The sequence below is a fragment of the Apodemus sylvaticus genome, chromosome 9 (assembly GCF_947179515.1).
Source record: "Apodemus sylvaticus chromosome 9, mApoSyl1.1, whole genome shotgun sequence".
NCBI lineage: Eukaryota > Metazoa > Chordata > Mammalia > Rodentia > Muridae > Apodemus > Apodemus sylvaticus.
The window spans coordinates 85,027,924-85,053,637 of NC_067480.1; the positions used below are offsets into that span (position 1 = coordinate 85,027,924).

The following is a 25,714-nucleotide window of genomic DNA, read 5'->3' on the forward strand; positions in this document are numbered from 1 at the left end:
ATTAGAGAAATGACACCCTTCACAATAGCCACAAACAGCATAAAGTATCTTGGTGTGTCTCTAACCAAACAAGTGAAAGACCTATATGACAAGAACTCCAGATCTCTGAAGAAGGGAATCGAAGAAGATCTCAGAAAATGGAAAAATTTTCCATGATCATGATTGGCAGGATTAATATAGTTAAAATGGCCATCTTGCCAAAGGCAATCTACAGATTCAATGCAATCCCCATCAAAATCCCAACCCAGTTCTTCATAGATCTAGAAAGAGCAATGCTCAAGTTCATCTGGAATATCAAAAAACCCAGGATAGCTAAAACTATCCTCAACTTTCTCAACAGTAAAAGAACTTCAGGGGGATTCAGTATCCCAGACCTCAAACTTTACTACAGAGCAATAGTGATAAAAACTGCATGGTATTGGTACAATGTCAGGCAAGCGGATCAATGGAATAGGATTGAAGACCCAGAAATGAACCTATGGTCACTTGATCTTCGACAAAGGAACTGAAAGCATCCAGTGGAAAAAAGATAGTCTTTTCAACAAATGGTGCTGGTTCAATTGGAGGTCAGCATGCAGAAGAGTGCGAATCGATCCATCCTTATCTCCTTGTACTAAGCTCAACTCCAAATGGATCAAGGACCTCCACATAAAACTTGACACACTGAAATTAATAGAAAAGAAACTGGGGAAGACCCTTGAGGACATGGGCACAGGGGAAAAGTTCCTGAATAGAACACCAATAGCTTATGCTCTAAGATCAAGAATTGACAAATGGGACCTCATAAAACTACAAAGTTTCTGTAAGGCAAAGGACACTGTCAAAAGGACAAAACGTCAACCAACAGATTGGGAAAGGATCTTCAACAACCATAAATCTGACAGAGGGCTAATATCTAATATATATAAAGAACTCAAGAAGGTAGAACCCAGAGAACCAAATAACCCCATTAAAAAGTGGGGTATGGAGCTAAACAAAGAATTTTCACATGAAGAACTTCGGAGGGCTGAGAAACACCTTAAGAAATGTTCAGCATCATTAATCATTAGGGAAATGCAAATCAAAACAACCCTGAGATTTCACCTCACACCAGACAGAGTGGCTTTGGTCAAAAACTCAGAAGACAGCAGGTGCTGGCGAGGATGTGGAGAAAGAGGAACACTCCTCCACTGCTGGTGGGATTGTAAGATGGTGCAACCACTTTGGAAATCAGTCTGGAGGTTCCTCAGAAAACTGGGCATGACACTTCCTGAGGACCCTGTTATACCACTCCTGGGCATATACCCAGAGGATTCCCCAGCATGTAATAAGGACACATGCTCCACTATGTTCATAGTAGCCCTATTTGTAGTAGCCAGAAGCTGGAAACAACCCAGGTATCCCTCAACAGAGGAATGGATGCAAAAAATGTGGTATATTTACACAATGGAGTACTATTCAGCCATTAGAAACAATGAATTCATGAAATTCTTAGGCAAATGGATGGAGCTAGAGAACATCATACTAAGTGAGGTAACCCTGACTCAAAAGGTGAATCATGGTATGCACTCACTAATAAGTGGATATTAACCTAGAAAACTGGAATACCCAAAACATAATCCACACATCAAATGAGGTACAAGAAGAAAGGAAGAGTGGCCCCTTGTTCTGGAAAGACTCAATGAAGCAGTATTCGGCAAAACCAGAACGGGGAAGTGGGAAGGGGTGGGTGGGAGGGCAGGGGGAGAGAAGGGGGCTTACGGGACTTTCGGGGAGTGGGGGGCTAGAAAAGGGGAAATCATTTGAAATGTAAATAAAAAATATATCAAATAAAAAAATAAATAAATAAATTATTTTAATGTAAAAAAAAGAAAAGGGGAAATCATTTGAAATGTAAATAAAGAATACATCAAATAAATAAAATATGATAAAAAGAGACATGTCTAAAATATATTGATATTAATATTAATAATAAATAATAATAGTCTAACCTAAAATATTAACTGGCCTCAAATTAACTTCTTCAGAACTGGTCTATATGGTTTTTACTCTGAGTACAATTGTGTTATTTAGCAGTATTCTTTGTTCTTATGTAAAAAGTGAGGATGTATTCAGAGCAGTGGTTGTCAACCTGTGGGTCATGACTCCTTGGGGGGGGTGTCAAATGATCCTTTCACAGGGCTCATATAGCAGAGACCCTGAATATCAGTTATTTACATTATGATTCGTAATAGTTATAAAATAGTAGCTAATTTTATGGTTAGAGTTCTCCACAAAATGAGGAACATAAAGGGTCATAGCTTAGGAAGATTGAGAAACCACTGCTATAGAGTGTATAAAACCTTAAGGAATCAGGAGTCAGCCTATAAGTGTAATTAATTTTGGATAATAGAATACACTAAGGGCACATAATATTCAATGCTACCTTCAATATTTGATGTAACCTCCAATGACTCGTTATACTAAGATCTTATCCTTTCAAAGGGTGTAACAAAATAAGTAAGTGAATGTGATCGGTAGCTTTATCTGTCAACCTGACACAACCTAGAATCAGTTGGGAAGAAAGTCTTAATGAGAGATTATCTACGTTGGGTTGACATGAAGGCTCGTTAATGAGGAACGCCCAGTTCACCGTGGGTGGCACCAATCCTTAGGTGGTAGGTGGGGGTCTTGTATCATAAATTGAGCTGAGCATAACATAAGCAAGCAAGTAAGCAAGTTTGCACTCATCTCGTTCTACTATCCAACGTGAATATGACATGACTAGCAGTCTCAAGTTCCTACTGCCGTGACTTTCCTTCAATGATGGACAACAACCTGGAATTGTGAACTAAATAACTAAAATAAACCCTTTTCCCCAAAAGTTGGCATTCATCAATGTATCTCATTATAGCAAATAGAAAGAAAACGATGATAGTGTCTTTACTTATTAAAATGGACTTGTGGGGCCCATGCCACCGCTGGAAAAGAACAGAGAACAATGTAAGGAAATTAAAATTAAATAATAGCATGTAGAACATAGTATGCCATCTAATTCAAGAAACAAACAAAACCTTTGACATCTTATTCTGAGAAAGCTAAGAGTTAAAAAAGAAAAAAAACATCGATAAGTCAATGATGTTCCAGCACGGCTGTATAAGGGGAGGTGTGACACAGTTCCTGCTCCTGGAACATTACCAGGGCATTGATCACCACATTTGCTGATGGTTGCTGTTGCCCTGAAGCTGATCTGCTGTCTCATCTATGTGTTTTATGTTCAATCTCTCTGGGGAATATACTTCCCCCTTACTGAGAGCTAATCAGTCCATAATAAATGAAACAGGTGCAGTTCTCAGAAATGAGGAATAGAGGAGGTCATGGGGCTGTGGAGGATGAGGAACAGGCCTTCTGCTCAGCCTTTAGGGCCATGGGAAAGGATCTAGATAACATAACCAGAGTCCATAAAAGCTACATAGCCCTTTGAAGAAATAGTTCATTGCTAGACTTGGCCTTGAACTTGAATTATGAGGAGATACTTGTACTCGGCAATCTAATGGCTGCTTCATTATTAGCCAGGGTGTGCTTGGGGACATCAAAGATAGAGAGTTAAAGTGGTCTCGAGGAGTAAAGGCACAGATAGGAAAAGAAGGAGGAATCTATGGGAAAGCAAGTGATAGATGGATTTGTCTATAGGAGGAAGGCTTGTATATGACCTAGAAACAAATGATATCTAAAGAGAGTAAGTACATGAGGCCATAGAAATGCTTGGATAAGGAAACAAAGATTAGAGAATTAAAAGATGATACTTAAGCATATAAAAAGTTAGTACTTTGCTCTCCTAGCTACTTGAAGGATTGGAGATTACAATGCCTAGAGAGATGTTAGAGAAAGCTAGCTGCTTTACTTGCATAAGTTTTAAAACTTTGTAGGAAATTATTTTAACCTTAGTAGTCTGTCACCTTTCTGCTCTTACAAGAAAGCAATTACTAAAGACTGCTGTCTGCTGTACCAGGAAACTGGAAGAGCTGTGCTGAGCTACCCATGAATAGACTGGGTAAAACTCTAAGGAGATGTGCTTTTGCCTTGTCTTTAGTTTCTGTTTTAAGGAAGAAGGGTTTGGACTAATGATCCTGAATTCACAAAATATATGTAAATTTAAGGATTTCTAAAAAACTTAACAATGTTCAAAGCTTTGATGATGTAACTTTAGTAAATAAAAGACTTGGTTCAGGCTCTGTGGTCAATCGAAGGCAAAAGAATGAAAAGGAGGCATAAATAAAAAGAAAGGTAAAGAGTAAGAATGCTGAGAATCTTCTGGTAAAGAAAGAGCTCTTGAACTGACCATAGACTCACTACTGACTTTGAGTCATTATTGAATCAGTATCACCCCCATTTTCCCCTTTCTCAGGATCCTCCTCATGTTGAGACAAGACCATGGCCACTCAGTGTCCATAAATCCCACTGTGGGTATTTTAGACTATGGTAATGATGTCAAGTAGTCACAGTTGCATTCCCCAGAGGGAATATTCTAAGATGCCATGTAACATGTGACATAAGCATGACAAAGTTAAAAGACTCCTCTCTTAAGTCTACTCCCAACAAGATCAGATGCTACTTGCACCTCTGATGAGTTATTCCAGCTGCCTCCTTTTCCAAAATTATTTTCCCCAAGGACTACGCTGTCTTTTACGACAATATTGACAGTAGCCCATGTTACGAAATTCATTTTACATCATGATCTTTTGTACACAGGCATATGAAACTGAAGAAAAATATGTCACAGAAGCACCATAGGTAGCAAGTTTTTTACATTTCCCATCCATTTCTATTATCTTTTCTTCTCAATGAAATATAAATGCTGTCCATGACACATTATATTGGTTTAATTATTCTCTATACATCACAACCTATTTGAAAACAGTGACAGGCCATTTGATCATTGATTCTATGTATGTTTATCAAGTCTCTTCTACATCAGATGCTGTTTGTCATTATACTTAGTAACAGAATGAAACAAGGTAAATGCATATTTTGCAGGAATTTGCAATCTGGTGAGGGGAAATCAATAAAGAAAAGCTAAACAGTATGTATTTAGACAATAATGAATTCTAAGAACACTGAGGCAGGAGGATATAGGAAATATTCTTGATCTTGCACAGAGTGGACAGGAAAACACTGACTACAAAAGCTATGTATGGAAAATGTCTCTTAGGATATAGAAAGCTGGAAAACAAAGAAGGAGAAAGAAGGGAGAAGGGAAGGAAGGAGGGATGATGAAATGGAAGAAGAGGAAGAAGTTGAAAAACAAGGAAAAGGGGGACGATGAGGAAGAGGAGATGAGAAAAGGAGGGGATAGTGGGAAAGAGAAGGTGGAGAAGGGGAAGAAATCGAGGGAAAGGAAGAAGGAGGAGAATGTGGAAGAACGCAAAGGAAAAGGGACAAAGGGTGGAGAGATTTCTGAAGCTTGAAGATCTTTTAATTTTATTAGCTAGGAAGTTGTTTTAGGGCCATTACTTCTCCTGCCATACATCTCTCCTCTCCTCACTGAATACTGAATATGGCACAGAAGCCTCAGTTCTCTCCTTGGAGTCACATTCCCTTACAGTACTACTTATTTTCTGCTCTGTTCGTTTTCCCATTACTCCCATTTTTCAGAGTGTTCATGAAGACATACTTCCATCACCAAGATCCCCCTTATCCAGATATCTCCAGAGGTTTGCTTTAATGAAAACTGGATGTTCCTTGTGTATATACACTGCTTCTAAGAATTGTTTTCTGAAGAAGTTTCTACTCTTTCTCCTCTGCTTCTGTGCTACTAGGACTGAGAGTATTTTACAAGTATCTTCCTTCATCCTCATGAGTGGTCACAGATGTTTTTTCCTTTGTCTTTTCTGAAAACAAGACAGTTTTGAAGTGCATATTACATATTGTGAAAATCACCTGTAGTATGTTTGGAATTATTTACAGATCCCAGGGACTGTTTCTAATTTTTTGGTAATGGTTTGCTAATAATTTAGCCAATAATTTCAAAATGATCTATTCTGAAAAACCTTTGCATCAACCATTTCTAGATTCTGCTTTGTGTTTCTTGTTCCACATTTCCCAAAGATGGCCAGAATAGTAACTCCTGTTCCACATACCCTCTGGGAAATGTTATTCTACCAAGGATCTCCTCAACACATGGAGCCCTACTGTCTCATTCTTGAACCCTGCCTGGACCTAGTAATTGGATGCAGCCAGAGAATATGACAAATTCAGTATGCAGACTAGACTTGTGCCTTCTGAGTAGCTTTCTTTAAATGCATTTTCTAGGAGTTCCTTGACCTCATGTAAGAAGTCTAACATTATACTGGTAAGAACATATTTAGATACTCAGTTCAACAGTTCAAAATGAAATTGTCCTTCAGATATCAAAGATTTGGTACCAGTCATGTGAACAAGATCAACACTGCTTTAGCCAAACTCTGTTCAAAGTGTGTACGTGTTCCAAGATAGCCTGCTATGAGTGTGACCCAACAAAAAATTGTAAACATTGACTTACTACTACTACTGCTGCTGCTGCTACTACTACTGTTATTATTATTATTATTATCATTATTATTAATTATTTTGTAACCCAACTGCTTTTCTCAAGCATGAATTTTGCAGATGACAATATAATGCCACAGTATTACAAGGTTTTATGCTTTACATTTTTCTGATCAAATTCAACTTCTTTCTCCAGCTATATGTGTGTCTGGGGGCTTAACAAGTTCAGTATACTCACTCACTAATTAGCTTACTAAAATGAAAAACACTAATGTGAATGGGTTCCTAGCATTCCCTAGTGATTTCCATAACTTAAAATTCAGCCTGAATATTTCTAAGTGACTGTTTCACATTTCTTTTATTTTAAAAATACCCTTTTCCAATGGTTATTCTCAGCTGCTGACTTCCATAATAGTTTACTGACAAAGTTGAAGCCACAGAAAAAAACTTCCACATATAAGCTGCCACTCATTCCTCAGACAAGCATCTGCAGATCTTTCCCTGTGTTCTTCCTGATATTTCTCTATACAAGCTAGCTATGAGTTCTTCTATTTTGGCTATAGTTTTATATAAAGCTAGTGATGCTCCTGTGCTCCAGATGTAGAACCTTCTCTGCTTAATTCCATTCTTTTTCTAATTTCTGTTTTTCTATACTTTCACTATGAAGTTTTCTGTCTTTTGACCGTGTCCCAACATACGTTAATGTCTTTACTTTCCAATGAAAACAAATGATACCAAGATTGCTTGAAATATTCTTACTCCTTGTATTTACTTTTTTCCCTCTTACCCCCCCCCCCCAACTGACCATCTTTAAATGACCTTCTCACCCACAACATTCCTCAAAGCAGTTCTTGTCAAAGTCATCCAGGCCTGGCCTTCAGATTGATGAACGAAAGGCCACTTCTCAGTGGATATAGGCGTTACAATCCCTTATATGATTGGTGTCCCGCTCCTTCACAAACATCATTACTTGACTCCAGGCCACTCTTCTTTCTGGTTTGCAGCCCTTTTCCATTGTCTAGTCAGTTTTATTGTTCCTTTTCTGGATCATCCCATCTTCCTGTCTGAAAGTATGGGAGTGCTCCAGGACTGAGCCAAAGACATTCATTTTCATCTATGATCATCTTTCTAGTTGAACTTAGCAGATTTTCACACTATTTAATCTTATTAATTCAAAGACAACTCCAACAGATCCAACCTCTAAGCCTGGTTTCCACACAATCTTACACACCTAGTCCAATCTACATTTCCGAAGTTGGATGCCTAATGGATGGCTTTGGCTTAGCAGATGCAAACCTAAACTTTTGACTACTTTCCCCTCAGCACGTGACTCATTTCTGCCAAGACCATCTAAGCACAGTCCATGGGAGCTGCAATCTATTCATAAGTCACTCTGCAAACCTTGGAGGTACCCTTGGCACCCCTTTCTCCTATAGAGCACACCCAGTCCTTCAGCAAATCCTGCCATTTTGACTTTTAGGTACATATTCTGAGTTTAATCCATTTTTTTTCCACTGCCACTATGTTTAGCATCCCTGTATTGCAAGACTGGCTCTGTGATAACCTTATCACCTCCTTGTTGCTCTACTACAGACTGACTTACACAACTCTCAGAACACATTCTTTTGATTCACTCAGAATGCTTCACATAGTATTCTATCTTCTCTAATTAAAATTTGAAGTATTAGCTGTTCACTGCCTCATAGAATCCCTCTGTACCATTTCTGGCCCTTCTCCAACATTTGTCTCCTCACTGACCACCAATGCTCTTTACCCTGAATGCCATTCCACATTTATATTTTGCTTTATTTCTCAACAATATAGCAATGTTTACATTTCTTTTTTCTCTTTTATTAGATATTTGCTTTATTTACATTTCAAATGTTATCCCCTTTCCTTGTTTCTCCTCCAAAATTCCCCTATCTCATTCCCCCTCGCCCTGCTCAACACTCCTACTTTCCTGTCCTGGCATTCCCCAACACTGGGGCATTGAGCCTTCATAGGACCAATGGCCTCTTCTCTCACTGATGTCTGAAAAGGCCATCCTTGAAAAGGCAACATATGTAGCTGGAGTCATGGGTCCCTCCATCTGTACTCTTTGGTTGGTGTACTCTTTGGTTTGTCCCTGGGAGCTCTGGGGTTACTCGTTGGTACATATTATTGTTCCTCTTATAGGGCTGCAAACACCTTCATCTCCTTGGGTCCTTTCTCTAGCTCCCCCTTCTTCATTTTCTTGTCCCATCTTCCCTTACTCTTGGACATATGTCTAAAATTCACTGAGGTAAGAAGTGGATTTACTTTGGTTCAAAGCTTTTGAGACTATAATTCTAAATACCTTGAGTTGTATAGTACTCAGTAAATAACAACCAACAAGGCTGCCTTCAAGACACATACAAGCTTCTATCTGTAAACCTTGAGCCCACCTGAAAACACTAAGTTCTCTGTATGTGACCAGTCTGTGAAGATGACTAATGTTAGACTCAAACTCTGAATGAGCAGAAAATTAATAGTGAACCAAAGGTATGTATACCCTGGCAATTGTCTATGAATAAACAGTAAGACAGAACATGGGCTAGCTTGGGACATTTTTGTGTTATTAGGCCAAATTCTCCTATCCATAAAGAGAGAATGCATTGTAAGCAAATGAAAACCTTTAAACTGATAAGGTCAACACTGAGGTTTTGGGTTTTTTGTTTTGGTTTGTTTTGTTTTGGTTTGGTATTTTGTTTTTGTTTTTGTTTTTGTTTTTGTTTTTGTTTTTGTTTTCCGAGACAGGGTTTCTCTGTGTAGCCCTGGCTGTCCTGGAACTCACTCTGTAGATCAGGCTAGCCTCAAACTCAGAAATCCACCTGCTTCTGCCTCCCAAGTGCTGGGATTACAGGCGTGTGCCACCACACCCGGCCCAACACTGAGTTTTAATTTTATCTGGTGGAATCCTCACTGGCTTATTGTTGAATAGAGAAAGAGTATTAGGCTTGAATCATTTCAGCCAGTTAAAAAATGCATTCTAAATCTGGATTTGTTGAGTGTTAAGAGACTTTGTACCTATAGTCACATTCTCTAAACCCAAATATGGAACATGTAACCTGCCAAACAACTCTTTGCTCAAGGGAGCCTCAGAAAAAAGAATAAGAACAGAAACTGCCTTTAAAAAGGAAGGATATTTAGATACATTTTATGTGACTCTGAAATGACACTAGGGCCATCAAATGAATCAAAAATACATAAGGAATACAGAAGAAAGACACAAGATTAAAGGTATGCCAGATATGTGCCTCTTTAATTTATAGAACAGAGTCCATAATTTAGATATACAACTTTGGGAATCAACTTTGATGAGGGTGAAGGGTTTTGAATATTGGCACACAAAATCTTTCCAGGAAGATAGAAAAATTGTCCATAGCCAATTTTTCTCTATGTAAAATAGAATAAATTATAAATCTATATAAAATAGATAAATGGTTTTTTGCTTGTTTGCTTGCTTTCTATTTTGTCAATGGACACAATTGTCATTGGGAAAGATGGACCCTCAATTAAGAGCATTCCTCCATCAGATTGGTGTGTAGGCAGGTATTTTTAGGTTAATGATTGATGTAGGAGGGTCCAGTCTGTGGTTGGGTATATCCTTAGTCATGTGGTCCTGGAGTGTAAGCAAGGTAGCTGAATGTTAGTCTAGAGAGCAAGGGAATAAGCAACACTTCTCCATGGTCTCTGCTTCAGTTCCTGCTTCCAGGTTTCTGCCTTGACTTCTCTAATGATGGATTATGTTGTGAGAGTGTGAGCCAAATAAAAACTTTCCTCCCCAGGTTGCTTTGGTTCATGCTTTATCACAGCAAAAGAAAGTAGACTAGGACAGAAGTAGAGGTTTACAAGAAATGGAGCCTGGTATCGCTGTCACCTGGGAGGCTCTGCCAGTGCAGGACAAATACAGAGGGGAACACTCTCAGCCAACCACTGAATTGAGCACAGGCTCCCCAATGGAGGATCTAGAGAAAGGACCCAAGGAGCTGAAGGGTTTTGCAGCCTCATAGGAGGAACAATATGAACCAACCAGTACCACCAGAGCTGCCAGGAACTAAACCATGAACTAAAGTACACATGGAGGGACCCATGGCTCCAGATGTATATATAGCAGAGGATGGCCTTGTTGGCCATCAAAGGGAGGAGAGGCCCTTGGGCTTGAGAAGGCTCTATGCCCCAGTGTAGGGGAATGTCTGGACAGGAGAGCAGGAGAGGGTTGATTGCTGAGCAGGAGGAGAGGGGATGGGTTAGGGGATTTTGGAGGTGGTAAGGAAACCAGGAAAGGGGACAACATTTGAAATGTAAATAAAGAATATATCTATTAAAATAAGAAATGTTGGTTGAGATTCCTCCAATATACTATTTATTTTAGAGTCTGTACATTCATGAACGATGATTCACTGAAGGGTTTGCATCAACCAATGTTGTGCACGCCCCAGGCAAATATATATTTGACAAACAGTATTTACTTATACTTAACATCACATTCTACTTTGAAACCTTGACAACAATGTGTTTTCTGTGACTTATAGCTTTGCTTGTTTGATGCACTATATGCAAACTATGTGGTTTTCCTAACCATTAGTCAGTCAGCCTCTCTCTGTCTCTGTCCGTCTCTCTGCCTCTCTCTCTCTCTGTTTAGAAGTTGCAGGTTAATATAAACCTTGCAGTTTTAAAAGGGATGGCAAAAACCTACATTCTCTGAATGATGAAATGAATAATGCTGTAGATATAAATAGCCCCAATTCTTCATCTTAATATGAAGAACCAGAACAAATAGATGCTCCCGAGTACTCAGAATAACATACAACAAAAGCAGAAAACCAGGCTGAAAACAGAATCTTGAAGAAGGAGAATTTTTAAACACATGCTTGTGTGTCTTTCACTGCTTTACCTTCTGAGAACAGTGGACACAATCCTCTCAGAGCTGCAGCAGCACCATAAATACCCCTGACCTGTCTTTTTACAGTCCATGTCCTCAGTGTCCATGGTTGATTTGTGATTACAAAGATTAGCAGTAAGGCACAATGTGTATGCTACAGGTCTGGACTTTTCCAGCAGTATGGTTTTTGGTGTTCTTGCTGTTAGGAATATAAACACCACTCTGCCCTTGTAGAGCTGACATTACAATCTAGCATCAGTAGAGGTATTTTTATTTTTTAACCTTATTTGTACTGAATGTATAATCCTTTCTTTTCTTGAAAAATATCTTTCTATCCCGTAATTAAGGTGCTACTGGTTTTGATTAGGTTTGAGAAAGCCTTGTTTTACTTGTGTTATTGTGTGATATTTAGAAATCTTGTGTCAGCTTTCAAGTCAAGAAGAGACTTGAATATTTATAAAAGAATAAAATGTATAAATGATCCAGTCTCAGACTCATCTTTATCACTAATGATAAGATATTTTACATATTTTTGGAAAGGTTATTTTTATTAGCTAACAGATATACATTTGTGATTCTATGCAAAAAATTTAAGACTGAATTGCAGGAAGCCAAAGGTGGCTTCCTTACCATTGTCGAATTCACAGAGCTTTCGCACATTACCTACTAAAGCTTATACAGATTTGTTGAACATTTACTTTCAACTATTATTTTTTAATTATATTATATTATGTTAAAACAATCATTTGAAGACTTTCTATTGGTATTTTATGCAAGAATTATAGGTTTCGGTAGAGGTGCTAGCTCATTCATATAAGGACGTTGGATTCTTAATACAGACATGCTTGTGAAGGTAAAAAAAAAGAAATAGGTGCTTGAGTCATGTAGAAAAACATTCTGTATACATGTCTGCATATTTAACATTTGCAAAGTGGAACTTATTTACAACTGACTTTAGGCTAGTCCACCAAAAGTCATTCTTTATAGCTTAGGAATACCTTGCTCATGTCAGTTCAGCACCTGGAGGTTCAGTTTATGAATTGTTACACATTCCACAATATTACCATCATTTCTCTTTATCAATAAGACATGTCCACTCTGTCACTGAGACCTCGCTTATGTTTGTTCACAGTAAATATCCATCCATATACACCACATACATACATGCATATATACATGCATACATACATCATTTTTAGTAGTTAGGACATCATTTATGTCTTGCTGGGAGAAAATTCATAATCTTAAGTGTGATATTTCCATCAGAGCTAAACATGTAAATTGGATAATACATCTCAGTGGCATTAGGCAGTTTTTAAAATTTTTTAAATTTATTTTTGCACAGGTAAAATTATAGAGTAAGTTCTGTGCAAAGCTATTAACTGAGCTTGTGTTTACCTTAGAAGATATTTGAGATTGTGACGTATCAGTTGCTCTTAGACTATTCATTCACCATACTCACTAACAATCCTGTTACTATCCCAGAGGATGGATTTGATTGAAGAGCACAAAATTATGTTTACAATAAGCACCAACTCTTCTTAGTTTTATATCAGATACTTCCAATCCATCAGCAATGAAGAAACTGAGTAAAGAATTTCCATATTGTGTAATCTAAAGACTTTTGACTTCCTTAGCTTAAAAAGAAGGATGATTTGATTATTCTATAATGTCCTTTGAAAGCCTCAAAAATGTAAAACAAACACAAACCTCCAAGAAAAATAAAACACAATCACACACAGACACACCAAAGCAAAACTAAAACATATCCACCTGAGAAGCCAAGAAATATACTACCTTGCCCCAAAACGGCAAGAATCCGATTACCACAAGGATGGATAGTTACCCATGGCGAAGAAAGGGATTCCCAGAAGGGTGGAGTTGTACTTCCCATCAGTGATGAAGAAGATCCCGGCTGCAGTGGCGATGGAAATGCATACTGTGAGCACCCCCAGGAGGCCCAGGAAGGGCTTACTGCGCAAGCAGTCCTTCATGGAGCTGGAGAGGGTGGCCGTGGTCAGAATCAGCACAAGGCTCACCAGGACCTTGCTTCTGGTCAGGATGCTGGTCTTATGAAAGTCTCTCCAGAGGCTAAAAGATGCCAGAGAGTACAGCTGGAGGTCTTGGTGCTCATCCTGGAGCTTCCTCATAAGTTTACAGAACTCATTCTCCCACTTCTCCCCTATGAGGTCTTGAGTGGCAGAACCATAGGTCTGGAGGTAGTAGGTGATTTGAATGGCTCTGGCTGACTTGACCCGCTGGTCTTTGCTGTTTGGCACTTCCACTACCCCGCCCAGTTGGTGTCCAATAAAACTGTTCCTCCCATCCTTGAAAACAGAAAGAGGGGAGACTTCAGTTACCAGAAGGATGCACATTCCAAGGGACAGTTTCTTATTCTACGTGAAGAAGCACAAGGGAGGCTGGTGATTGTGGAAATGATGTGGGTGGAGAGGAAAGTCAGGCTTTTAGTCTCAAATTCTGGGAGCTACATGGGAGACCCTGCATGACGACCAGGAATAAAGACGATGGGGATAGTGTTACAAAGCTATATCGGAGTTGCCACAAGCATAGGAAAATGGCTCATAAATTTGGATTTCCAAATGTTCTCTTTCCTAACGTTTTATTCTATAGAATGTAGTCACATTCCTTAATGGCAGATCAAGCTTATGATCGACATTTAGCTGTAAGTTGAGAACATGGCAAGGCTCACTCTAGGCCATGTTAAAGACATAGAATAAAATTTTCTTCAGTAAGACACTGCACTTTCCCTCCCTAGGGATCCTGGACCCAGCCTTGTCCTTGTGAGAGATCATGAGGGTCTGCTGGTTCCCACCCTTCCTGTGGCATGAGTCAGGAAGACAGTGTGTATTCTTTTCCCCTTTTCTGCCTTTTGCCCTTTTCCGGTTCTGGTCAGAACCTAGGTAAGCCTTTTTCCTGATTCTTTGGAGTGTATTACTTTCTCTAAAGCTCCTTTCCCTGCCATGTGCCTGTGTGTCCACCATGTGCCTGGCCTGTGTTCTGGTTTCAATGGCATGCCTTTTTTTCTTCCTTCTCTTCTCCAGTCTCCTTCTCCAGCAGTTTTAGGGCTTTATAGTTTCCCTACCTCAGATGTTTTCCTTTTAAATTCTAAGAAATTAGTCTTCAAGCTTCAAAAATTAAAATAATCACCCTACATATAAATATGCTAAGAATTCCAGAATTAAGATACACACCAACATACAGATAAGAAGACCCTTACTTCCTTATACTACTGAGGTTAAAAGAGTACTTCTGAGTAGGATAAACACCTTTGCAACAGTTAGTGTGGTATGAAAAGACTTCCTACATGTGATACAGGTACTTGCTGGGCCTGTATAATCCCCCAACACACACCTGACTCTGTCTCAGACTCATCTTTTCCTGGAGATAAATTCCCAAATGAAGCTGTAAGAATTTCAGGTAGTGTCACCAAATGGTATGTCAGTTTCACAGTTGTACTTGAGGGACTGTGCATAAGATCATCATTCTAGGATTGGGGCAAGCAAAGTGGTCATTTCTCCTTCAAGCTCATGTGGATGGACACAGAATTACCAGTTCTTCTCACCCAGTGAACTTCTCACCCAGAAGAACTGGGTTCCCTTATGGCCATTGCACAATTTTAATCTATTTGGAAATTTCCAAATAGATTAAATAGATTGTTGCCACAGCATCTCCATACCTCAATGATTATAGTTGATAGAATGTTAAGCCCAAAAGCAGGCTCCAGAATGACTTATAGGGTTGAAAATATGCTGCTGATAGCAGGTAAGATGAATGCCAGGAGAGGGAAGCGGTGGTAGGTGGATTGATGAACAGGGGGAAAGGGAATGGGTTAGGATTACTTTTGGGGGGGACTAGGAAAGGGGACAACATTTGAAATGTAAATAAAGAATATATCTAATAAAAAAGATGCAAGCAATAATGTTAGTTCATGCTGTAAGTTTTTGAATGGAGTCAAAGAGTTAATCTTACAAGGGTTCATTCTTAGCAGAGAACATTTCTCTCCAACGAGCAGGAGCAACACACTGACCAGCGTGCTGATCATAAGAGATTGCAGGGAACTGCTGGGCCTCTAGCTTGCTCATGAGATAGAAACCTAGACATGAATCACTTACTTGCATTTTACTTTTAACATGTACAAAAGTAACCCTAGCATGTATTGCAAACATGAAAAGGTTAGATGTTCAGAGAATAGAGATGTTACTTGAAGAATGATCAAATATTGAAAAGGAACAATATCACCATCACTCTGTGTACCTGTCCCTACATGATAACTATAATATGTTAAGAAACTAGAACAAACCCAAATGATCAACTTACTTCTTAACAACAATTGAATTTGAGGGTCTCCCTTGGTGCATCAACAGCTTCTGTGGGATCTTTGTAATTATGCTTTTTCTTTTTTGTTGTTGTTGTTTTTAATAAAACCAAACTGGGGCTGGTGAGAGGGTTCAGTGGTTAAGAGCACTGGCTGTTCTTCCAGAGGACCCTGGTTCAATTTCTAGAACTCAGAAGGCAGCTTACGACCATCTGTAACCCTAGTTCCAGGGGATCTGACTTCTAATCTGGTCTCTATGGGCACCAGACACTTGCTTGGTGCACAAGCTTACATGCAGGGAAATCACCCATTTCCATAAAATAATCAGTTAAAAAAAATCAAGTTACAAGTTTAATCCTTATTTAAACACTTTGGATCTTGCAAAGAGGGTTGGCATGCCTTGAAAAAGATGTAAATTATGCCCCAGAGCTGAGTGATGTTAATTTAGTTTGTATTTGACCACTATAAAATCTTTAATTTTATCGTAAAGTGTTTTTACTTCCCTTTACTTCCTTTTTCAGTAAATAAAAAAAATAAAATAAAAAACAAAAAACAAAAATGGCTTATTTTATTTGGTGTATTTTTATATAAAATTTGACATAATGTTTAGGTTCATTTTTTTTCTTAAATTCTGTCTTTATTTAAATTTGTGTGTCTGATCATCTGAAAGAGCCCTTATCTCCAAAACTCTGTTTCATTTTAAGGATGTGCTGCTATGTGTGCCTTAGCTCATTTCCATCATTAAAGAAACCTCTGGGAAACTTTAGCAGCAGCAAGAAAGTTATGTGTTTCTCAGGTCTCACTTGATGATTATAGTGGACAAGGGAGGTGCTCATTGTATGACTGGACAAAAGTCAAAAATTTAAAGATATGAATATTTTTAAATAGCCCAGTTTTTTTAGTTTAACCAGCTGCTAATCTTCCTTCTGAACTTGCCTAATTTCCATTTTTAAAAAGATACTTTATAAAAGATACATCTTCATTGTATCTTCTCCTCTCCATTGTATTTAAGTAAATAAGAATGAATTTCTGGTCCATGTTTAAATCTATGTACCTGCACAATATAAATGAGATGTTTTCACATCTTGCATCAAAATTCCATTCAATGGTTACAACATGCCCAAGCAGGTGGCTCAGCCAACCTATCCCACTGTAGTCCTTAGAAACTTATCAAACATATTATGAACATGAGAACATTCTACTATCGAAGAAAAGTAGCAAAGAGTTTCTTTTATCAAACTAATCAATCATTAGATACTTATAAGTAGGAGAAACTAAGATTGAATGTAGCAAATATTTATGTCTTGTAGAGGACTTCCTTGGAGTGGTAATACATTCAGTAAGGTTAATGCAAAGAATTGCTCAGAAGATCGTTTGACTTGAGTTGTAGCATAAAACTCATTCTAGTTAGGGAAAACTTCTACCTAGTTCACTATCTGTGTTGTCATCAGCTTTCTTATCTTTAATAGGAGAAGATATTAATATCTGGAGTGATTGTTATAGCATATAGAAGTTAAGTTTTCAGCTTTCTTGCTCTACAAAAAAAAAAAAGCTACTTACATGAAGAGTTTGAAGAGAATCGAATTTCAGAAATGATGTTCTTACAACTACTAGAGCGATGGGTTGGTTGTTTCAGCACTGGGTTAAGATCTAATTAGTCATAAGTAGATCAGTTTTATTTGCTAGATAAATGAATCCAGACATGTAGAAAAGGCCTACCTATTAGTTCCCACTGAGATCCTCAGATACCAAGTCTAATCCTTTCTAGACCTTCCCAGAGTCAGAGCAGAGAAAGCCTTGACTCATGTATCAAAACTTTATTTCACCCATAGTTCCCCTTTCCAACTTCTTTCTCGTCATGTATGGCACCCTGCCAGATAAAGTATTGCCTGTAATTTGAGTCAGCCTCTTCATTTAACACAGTACTTTCTCATACAAAATTTGAAGTTTCCGTGGGTATAGAAATCACTCTTATGTTACCATAGAGATATGTCTTAAATGTTTAAATGGCAGAATAATGGTAACATGCTGATTTCAGTGCTGCTCTATTTCTGAGCTAGTCTGAGTTCAGCTGCTGTGTCAACAGCACAAGATAATGTCAGGTTTCTGGCTATACCATGCTCAGATTCTGCTGTTCCTCTATCTTCTCTCTCTGTATTACAGCCAGAGTGTACTCGTCCAATTGCAAAGGATACCGCACCATTTCTATGCCTAACCACCTCCACTGGTTTGCACTGCTACAGGGGCTCTTTACCAAGCCTGCAGAGCAATGTGTAGGACATATAGAAGTGTCTTCTGACCTTGCCTACTGTTCTCCTGTCTCTTTCCCCCTTCTCTCTTCTCCGTGCTTCTCTTCCTCCTTGAACAGATCAAGTTAATTTTCACCTCATGATGCTTGTGTCTGGTGTACTCCTTGCTTTGAATATTTTCCTATACTCTTCTTAAAACCAAAACTACTTCCAGTTATGGAGGTCTTAGCTATAAAAATGATATAAATTATATAATCCTAATTGGACACCCTGTTGCCCAAAGCCTGACCATTTCAGACCTTTGCACTGTCCTATTTTATGAACTTCCTGCTAAAGATTTCTATTTGAGATGATTGTATATAGTCATTCTATTGCTCCTTTTCTGTTTCTTCAGTGAGAACAGAAAATAGCTGAGAGCTAGGACCTTTCCTGGTTTGCTTACTAATAACTTCCTAGAGCTTCAAACAAGCCTGTTCTCTGAGTAAAATTTCTTAACTGAGGGAACAGAACTCCAGGTGTAAATTAGTAATCATATTGCATTTTAGAGAATACTTTGCTAAAATCCGACAATTTGAAATATTATCCCTTTTATTTTTTCCTTTCTTTAATTGGTTATTTTATTTATTTATGTTTCAAATGTTGTCCCCCTTTATTATCCACATTTCAATCACTATCGTTTCCTGTATCATTTCCCCAGCAGCTTTCATTGTGCTTGAGGCACATGCAGGACAATAATTCACTAGTCAACAGACAGGGCACCTCAGTGAGTGCAAGACAGCCATTGAAGGAGAAGAATCTGCATGTACAGAGGACATAGGATGCTCAAAGAACAGAAGGGAGGGGTGAGATGTTAGCTTAGAGAGACAGTGGCAGGGGGCTCCTTCCAAATTGTCTCATTGAAGGCATAGGTTGGTAATTGAGTATGAAAACATTGGTTGGTTTATTCTGGTGAAAGACTTAATGTACTTTTTTTTTGAATTCTAATACTCATGCACTACAGAAAAAGAGTTTGGGGTCAGGATGACTCTGACGCAAAACTGTCAGTTAGGAAATTCTGCAGCATTTCAGAATCTGAGTGCAGCATAAGGAAAATGCCAGTTTAGGTTGTCTCCAGTAGGTAAATTGTTGCAAGGTGAATCAATAAAATTACCGGTCACAACACGGTCTGGGAGCTATCAGAGTCTGTTTGATGACAGCAATGCAGTAATATCCCTGGATCCCTTAGCTTGCATTGAAACCTACTACTTTGTAGCCCCTAAATCACTTCCAGCCAGTCCACACCTCTACAGTGAAGAGGAAATTAAACTCAGAGTTAAAAACAGAGAATATTTTCTCACACAGATAAGATAATGTGGAGATATTCATGTTGTAGACAACTGTGCAGGCCAAAATTTACTCACTAGTGCTTTGAAATTATAAGGAAGCAAACCAGGCATTTGCTTCATTAGATGCTAGGTAACATTCAGATAATTTTGTGACTGTGAAATAATTTGTCAGTACAGCTCCTGGCCAAGGCAATTGTAATACAGACTGCATTAATTTTCAATGACACAGATTCTGTAAGGATATTATAAACCTTTAGGTGGTCAACTGCGTTTTATTGCTGAAAGGAAAATTTTCCTCATATGAAGGAGCTAGTGGCATTTTAGGAAAGAATGATATTTTGTTTATTTGTTTGAATAATACCTCTGTATTTGTTTCCTAACATATTCTTTTTTCATTTCTCCTTGTAAAAATGTAAATACAAGATAGGATTAAATGAAACCATTATTTATTTTGGTTTTCCATCGCACAGTTTCATATTTGGAAGCGATAAGCAAATAATGAGAAAACAACTTCCTACAAGGCATTTGATTAAAGAATAATAAAAAAAAAAACATTTTCTAGATGAGGTCTCTAAAGCATTAAAATGCCCCTAAGAGGGAATAGCTGTGATTCCTTTTGTCATACTTTAAGTTGAGAAAATGTAGTATTTTGTATTGTTTTTCAGAGAGGGAAGTTAAAAAAATAATTAAACATAGGGTTTCTGTGCTGCTGAAACAAAACAAGAAGGTTAGCCAACCAGGACATAAAATAATTTTAAGAGAGTGTGCCAGCATTGTCAGGGAACCAAGCTTGGTAGGACTGATTTAATTCAACTGACAGAGACTTAAGATCTTGATTCATGTTGTCCTAGGGGACTCCCACTAGGCTATGAGGACCAGCTCTACGGATATGACTTCAAGGCATCGATGAGAAGATGAGTCGAAAAGAGAGTAAACAAGTAGACTAAGGATGCACGGCTACATGTCAGGTGCACCGCCAGTGGCTTCATTCTTGTTTCTGGCTCCAGCACTTATATTCATAACACATGTGCATATTTTTGGATAATTATTAAATGTACTCAGAAGAGAGAATGTGTAAGATAGTGGTTATATGAAAAGACTCCAGAGACCACCTGTGATGCTTAGGGTCCCTGTCACAACCCTGACAAGGAGTATGTGTGCTTTAAGTTCCCGGGCATAAGATTTGTTAGTGCTTAAAATGACAATCGAAGACTATGGTTTCAGGGATAACTATCACTCGTAAAATACAAATTTTAAGGTCTTGTGAGGTCACATTTTTCTATAGCTCATAAAAATAAGAATGTTGAGGTCTTGTGAGGGTCAAATATGTTAATATAAGATATGATGAGAGCTCAGACAGGGCTTGGGATTGTGCTTATTAATATGCAACACATAGGGTATTTACATAATACTGTTTATTCACTTAGTCATTTAAAATTATTTCCGCCTCCCAGCAGGTGTCTGAAATGTGCTGTCAAGAACACAGGCACGGATCAAGTCTTAGGGATTTAATTTCTGCTTTTGCTACAGTAAGACAGGAGCTGCTGATTGGATTCTCTGACCTCTCTCTCTCCTTCAGGTGAGGCAAAAAGTTTGGCTTACATTGTCTCTGAAGTTCTGATATACTCTTCGTTAAATAATGTTCCAGTTTTATTTTTGTTTTTCCTCCCTCAACTTGACACAAGCTAAGGTCATTTGGGAAGATGAACCTCAATTGAGAAAAATGCTATCTGATAGATTGGCGTGTTTTCTTGTATGCAAATCTATAGGTCCTTTTCTTGATATTTATGGATGTGGGATGACCCAGATAACTGGTCAGTAATGCCAGTCCTGGACTAGTGGTTTCATAAGAAAGGGATTTATAAGGAAGCAGCTGAGCACGTCAGCAAATAGCACTCCTCCAATAACCTCTGCATTAGCTCCTGCCTCCAGCGTCCTGATTTGGCCCTGACAGGTTTTAATGATGGCCTACAACTGAAGCTGAAATAATCTTCCCAAGTTGCTTTTGCTCATGATGTTTATCACAGCAACAGAAACCTCAGTGGTGACTTCTCAGTGGTGAAGCCATCAGACACTACAAAACAAACTAGATCAGTCTGCCTTATTGTGATAAAATAAATATAGGAAGAATGGGAGAACAACACAATCTGTGCTCATTTCCATAGCAACAAGAGGTTGTTAATCTCTTTCTAAATCTGATCAAAGTCACTCCTTTATTTTCTCTCAAGTAATCTCTAGAGAGATGCCTTAAATAGCAACAGAAAGAAATTTGTCCTTTCTGTGGGATATAAATCTCCAGTAACACAAATGGAACTAATAAACTTCTTAGATTGTTAAAGTCATTTGTTCTTCAGATCCTCATCAAATCACCTCTACCATATTTGTGTGTTTAATACACAATAGCATACACATGTTGAATTTTTCCTGTTTGTGAAAAATGTTCCCATAGATTTATAAACTGAATAGAAATAGAGTTATCACCTGTATTTAATGTGAGTTATATTGGTAAGTACAGGAGACAGATATAAGGAGGAGAGGAGCCCAAGATCAGTTCTGTTTTTGTCCTGGGCCAAAAGCTAAATTTCATTTTAGTTCGGTTTCTGGTGAAGAGTTGAGGTGTCAGAAGAGCTTGCATGTGTGTGTATGTATGTGTGTATGTGTATGTGTATGTGTGTATAGTGATTCTTGGACTTAAGGTTTTACATATGCTAGGCAAGTGTACTATCACTGAGTTATATCCCAAGCCCCATCTCTGATACGTCACCATTCTTCTCCTAAACACCACTACCAAAGTCAATGTGTGATTAAAATTCTAGTCTAGATGCAAATTCCTTCTGATGAACAGCTTTGGAACTGCAGCTTTGTCTTTTCTTTTCTTTTCTTTTTTTTTTTTTTTGGATTTGGTTTTTCGAGACAGGTTTTCTTTGTATAGCCCTGGCTGTCCTCAAACTCACTCTGTAGACCAGGCTGGCCTTGAACTCAGAAATCTGCCTGCCTCTGCCTCCCCCAGAGTGCTGGGATTACCGGCATGCGCCACCACCGCCCGGCAGCTTTGTATTTTCATACTGGAAATTGATGACTATTTTCAAATTTCCACCCACTTTTTAAAATTCAATATATTTTTTATTTACATTTCCAATGATTTCCCCTTTCCTGGTTCCCCAAAAGTCCCATAAACCCGCATCCCTCCCCATGTTCTCCCATCCTCCTTTCCCACTTCCCTGTTTTGGTATTGCCCTGTACTGCTGCACTTTTAAGGACTATTTCCTTTCAGGGTAAACTCTATAGCAACCTTAAAGGCAGCCGATGATGAGTATCAGAGCTCTGTTGAGTCTCATTGAGGAAAAGCTATTTTCTGCTGATCAAAAGAATATAAGCAAGCATATATCATGTTCTGGATAGAAACATGTCCCAAAGATTAAAACATTACCCACCACTGTCTCCTGCCTTAACAGTTTTTCCAGCTGGGCCTGTCAATTACCGGGACTTGCAAGACACCACCCCTTGGGAAATCCAATTTATCTAAATCCATGCTAGGATAGTGGGAAGAATAATTATCCCTTTAGTGAGATAATGTGCTTATCTTTCCTGGAACACCCTTACCCCATGTGGTCACTGTATCCTTCCATTACCAGCACTTGGGCATCTGAGCTTTTCTGTGTTATTCTTTTGCTTTTACTCTCTCTTTTTCTTTTGGATATTGGCCAAAGCCTGATCATGCTCTTGAGACACTCTTGGCTTTCTGACTCCCTTGTCTCTAGAAGTTCCCTATCCTGCCATTGAAATATGGTCCTTCTTGTTTGCTGTTCCATAACTAAATCTTCTTATTGTCTCTCTTCCTCTCTTCATGATTCTTCTCCTGGAAATTGCCATATTTGCATCATCCCAACTCTGCTTTTCAAACTCTAATGAAATTGCTTTTCAAACCCGTTTATAAATCCTTTATCAAGGAAATTAAGAACCCAAGGAGAAAAATCCCAACTTTACCCATAAAGCTGTGAAAATTAGTATGTTGTTTCTCTATAGCTCATATTAGTGAACTTATCACTCAATTTTCCATTAAAAGTGATATTGTTGTTTTTAGGTAAGTTGTTCACAAGGGAATTGTAATGACTACTCAAAGTCAAGTATTTGACATCAAACAGTACAATGCTGTAGTGCTGACCTGCAGCAAGAAAATTGGCTGCCAGTTAAATAAATACTAGAAGAATTTATTTATTCTTATTATTTATTTTATTCTACAAATCCCTATGCCAAGCTACTTCTTTTGGTAGAAGTATTGAAAGTCTCACCATCATAACCTTTCTTTGAATTAAGAATCTTTTCCTTTCAAAGGCCCTATTTATAACCACAGGCCTTATGATGAATGCGACACTTAGGCTATCAGCACCTGAGTTGAAAAACAGGGCATACTGACAGCTTACAGGGGAAAACCTCAGTGTAGAGTTAAGAATATTCTGCACACGGAATAAAGATAAGACCCTGTTGCTGAAAACACTATGCACTTTAGATAAATGGTCTGAGCTTCACCTTCTCTCAAAGCCTTGCAAGGACTAACATTTATATCTCCAGAAGTTACTGTATAAGAGAGGGAATCAACAAATAGTCCTACTTAGTCTGAATCATGCTATTGACCAGTATGACAAGGTATTCCTGATGGCTCGATAGTGGCACTAATGTCATGGTGATAACCAATAATTGTCTAATTGGATTTAATACTCTCTTAACAGGAGAGAAAGCATGCCTGGTACTAGAAATCTACTCAACTACTCAAGTCTAGGGTGCTCATAGGTCTTAGAGGTGAACTTATACCCTCCACTTTATGAGGTTAGCGTAATTCCTAATTGCACTCTAAATACTCCCTTAATTCCAGATTAGTGTATCTCCCGCATCCATCAAAGAAGTTTTGCTTTGCAAAAACCAAAGACCAACCCTGAAAACCATAATTGGTCAAAATTCAGAGTATAGTTGGTCACAGGTTACCCATTTAGATAAATACAATTATAATACGGCTTCTACACATAAGACTTAGAAAATATCACAGAAAGGCAGGGGTGGGGCAGAAAGATCATAAGAATCAAAGTATCAAGAAGTCAGCTGTGAGACTGTGACTATTAGAAATGACAGGGAATAGTCACCCATGATACCTCAACAATATGGCTTCCCGAATAAGACATGAACAAGGAAAACACCAACAGACATGCTAACAGAATGGGGCAATCTCATGGGGCCCCATGCTGAAACATAGAGCTACAAGTAATTAAGGAATTCTGAAGGTAGGAGAACTTCTTTTCCAAAGGGAGGAGCCTCCTAATTGATTATCCAACACCAAGTGGTCAGCAATGGTTATATACACATACAAACAACTCATTAAATGGGCTTAGTAAGTATTCTGTATGTGTGTGTATGCATACATATTTGTATGTGTTAAATGTGTGTGTAAACATATGTATGAATGCATGTATTATGTGTGCATATGTATGTGTGTATATGTGTGTGTGTGTGTGTGTGTGTGTGTGTGTATCAGTTAAAGAAAAAGAGTTCATGGATGTGAAAGGAAGCAAGGGGAAACATAAGAAGAACTGGAGGGAGGAAAGGAAAGTGGGTACAGTGCTGTTGTTATATTTTTTATATAAAAAAGTTTAAATAAAAAGCATTGTCTAAGCAATAGGAAAGTTAGGAAAAGCAGACAAAGTCAAGCATTGAAGACATTTACATTAGACATGAGTGTAGTGAACACATTTGGGTATCATTGGGTACACGTGGGTAGCAACAGATGATAAAGCAAACTGTTTATTCAGATATCCAGTGGGCCCAGGACAGAATGGTGAATAGTACAGTTAGCTACTTCAGATACTGTGGTTATGTGCTGGAATAGAAGAATGAGGTAGGTGTGATAAGTAGGTAGGGGTATCTATCTATCTATCTATCTATCTATCTATCTATCTATCATCATCATCATCTATTTATCATGTATGCCTTTATCTATCATCTGTCTATTTATCTATACAATCCATCATCAATCATCTCTCTACCTACCTATGATATCAGTTAACATAAAGTGCTTAGGGAATGTTAAGAGAGAATCACATGGTTTATGAGGTAGTAGGCTTTTCAGAGAAGGTGGCATTTGAGCAAAACTGTGAAGCCCGAGTAACAATGAGATTCTTCCTGGCTTTTGCACACAGAGAGCAACAGCGTGCATAAGGCCTGCACAGGAGTGTAAGTACATTGTATTTCTGGAACTTCCAGAATGACTGCAATTTGCAATGGGGGGGGGGGGGCTGAGGTAACATTGAGATTGGAATTGATAGTGAATAAGGCAGTTCTTCCCTCCAAAGCTTTCTTTGATTGTAATATAAAAAGCCTGAACTTCTGGAGTACCTCAGAGATGGGTTGTGTATTGGGAAGGAAA

At 38.3% G+C, this 25,714-nt stretch overlaps 1 protein-coding gene across 2 annotated transcripts in view; it reads right to left on the reverse strand.

The window, feature by feature from the left end:
- Ptchd4 (patched domain containing 4) overlaps nucleotides 1–25,714 on the reverse strand; it is a 207,058-nt gene that overhangs the window by 132,376 nt on the left and 48,968 nt on the right. For both annotated transcript variants that reach the window (XM_052193210.1, XM_052193209.1), the window contains exon 2: nucleotides 13,236–13,716. In XM_052193210.1, coding sequence (XP_052049170.1) covers nucleotides 13,236–13,716 — 481 coding nt within the window. The remainder of the gene's footprint in view (nucleotides 1–13,235; nucleotides 13,717–25,714) is intronic.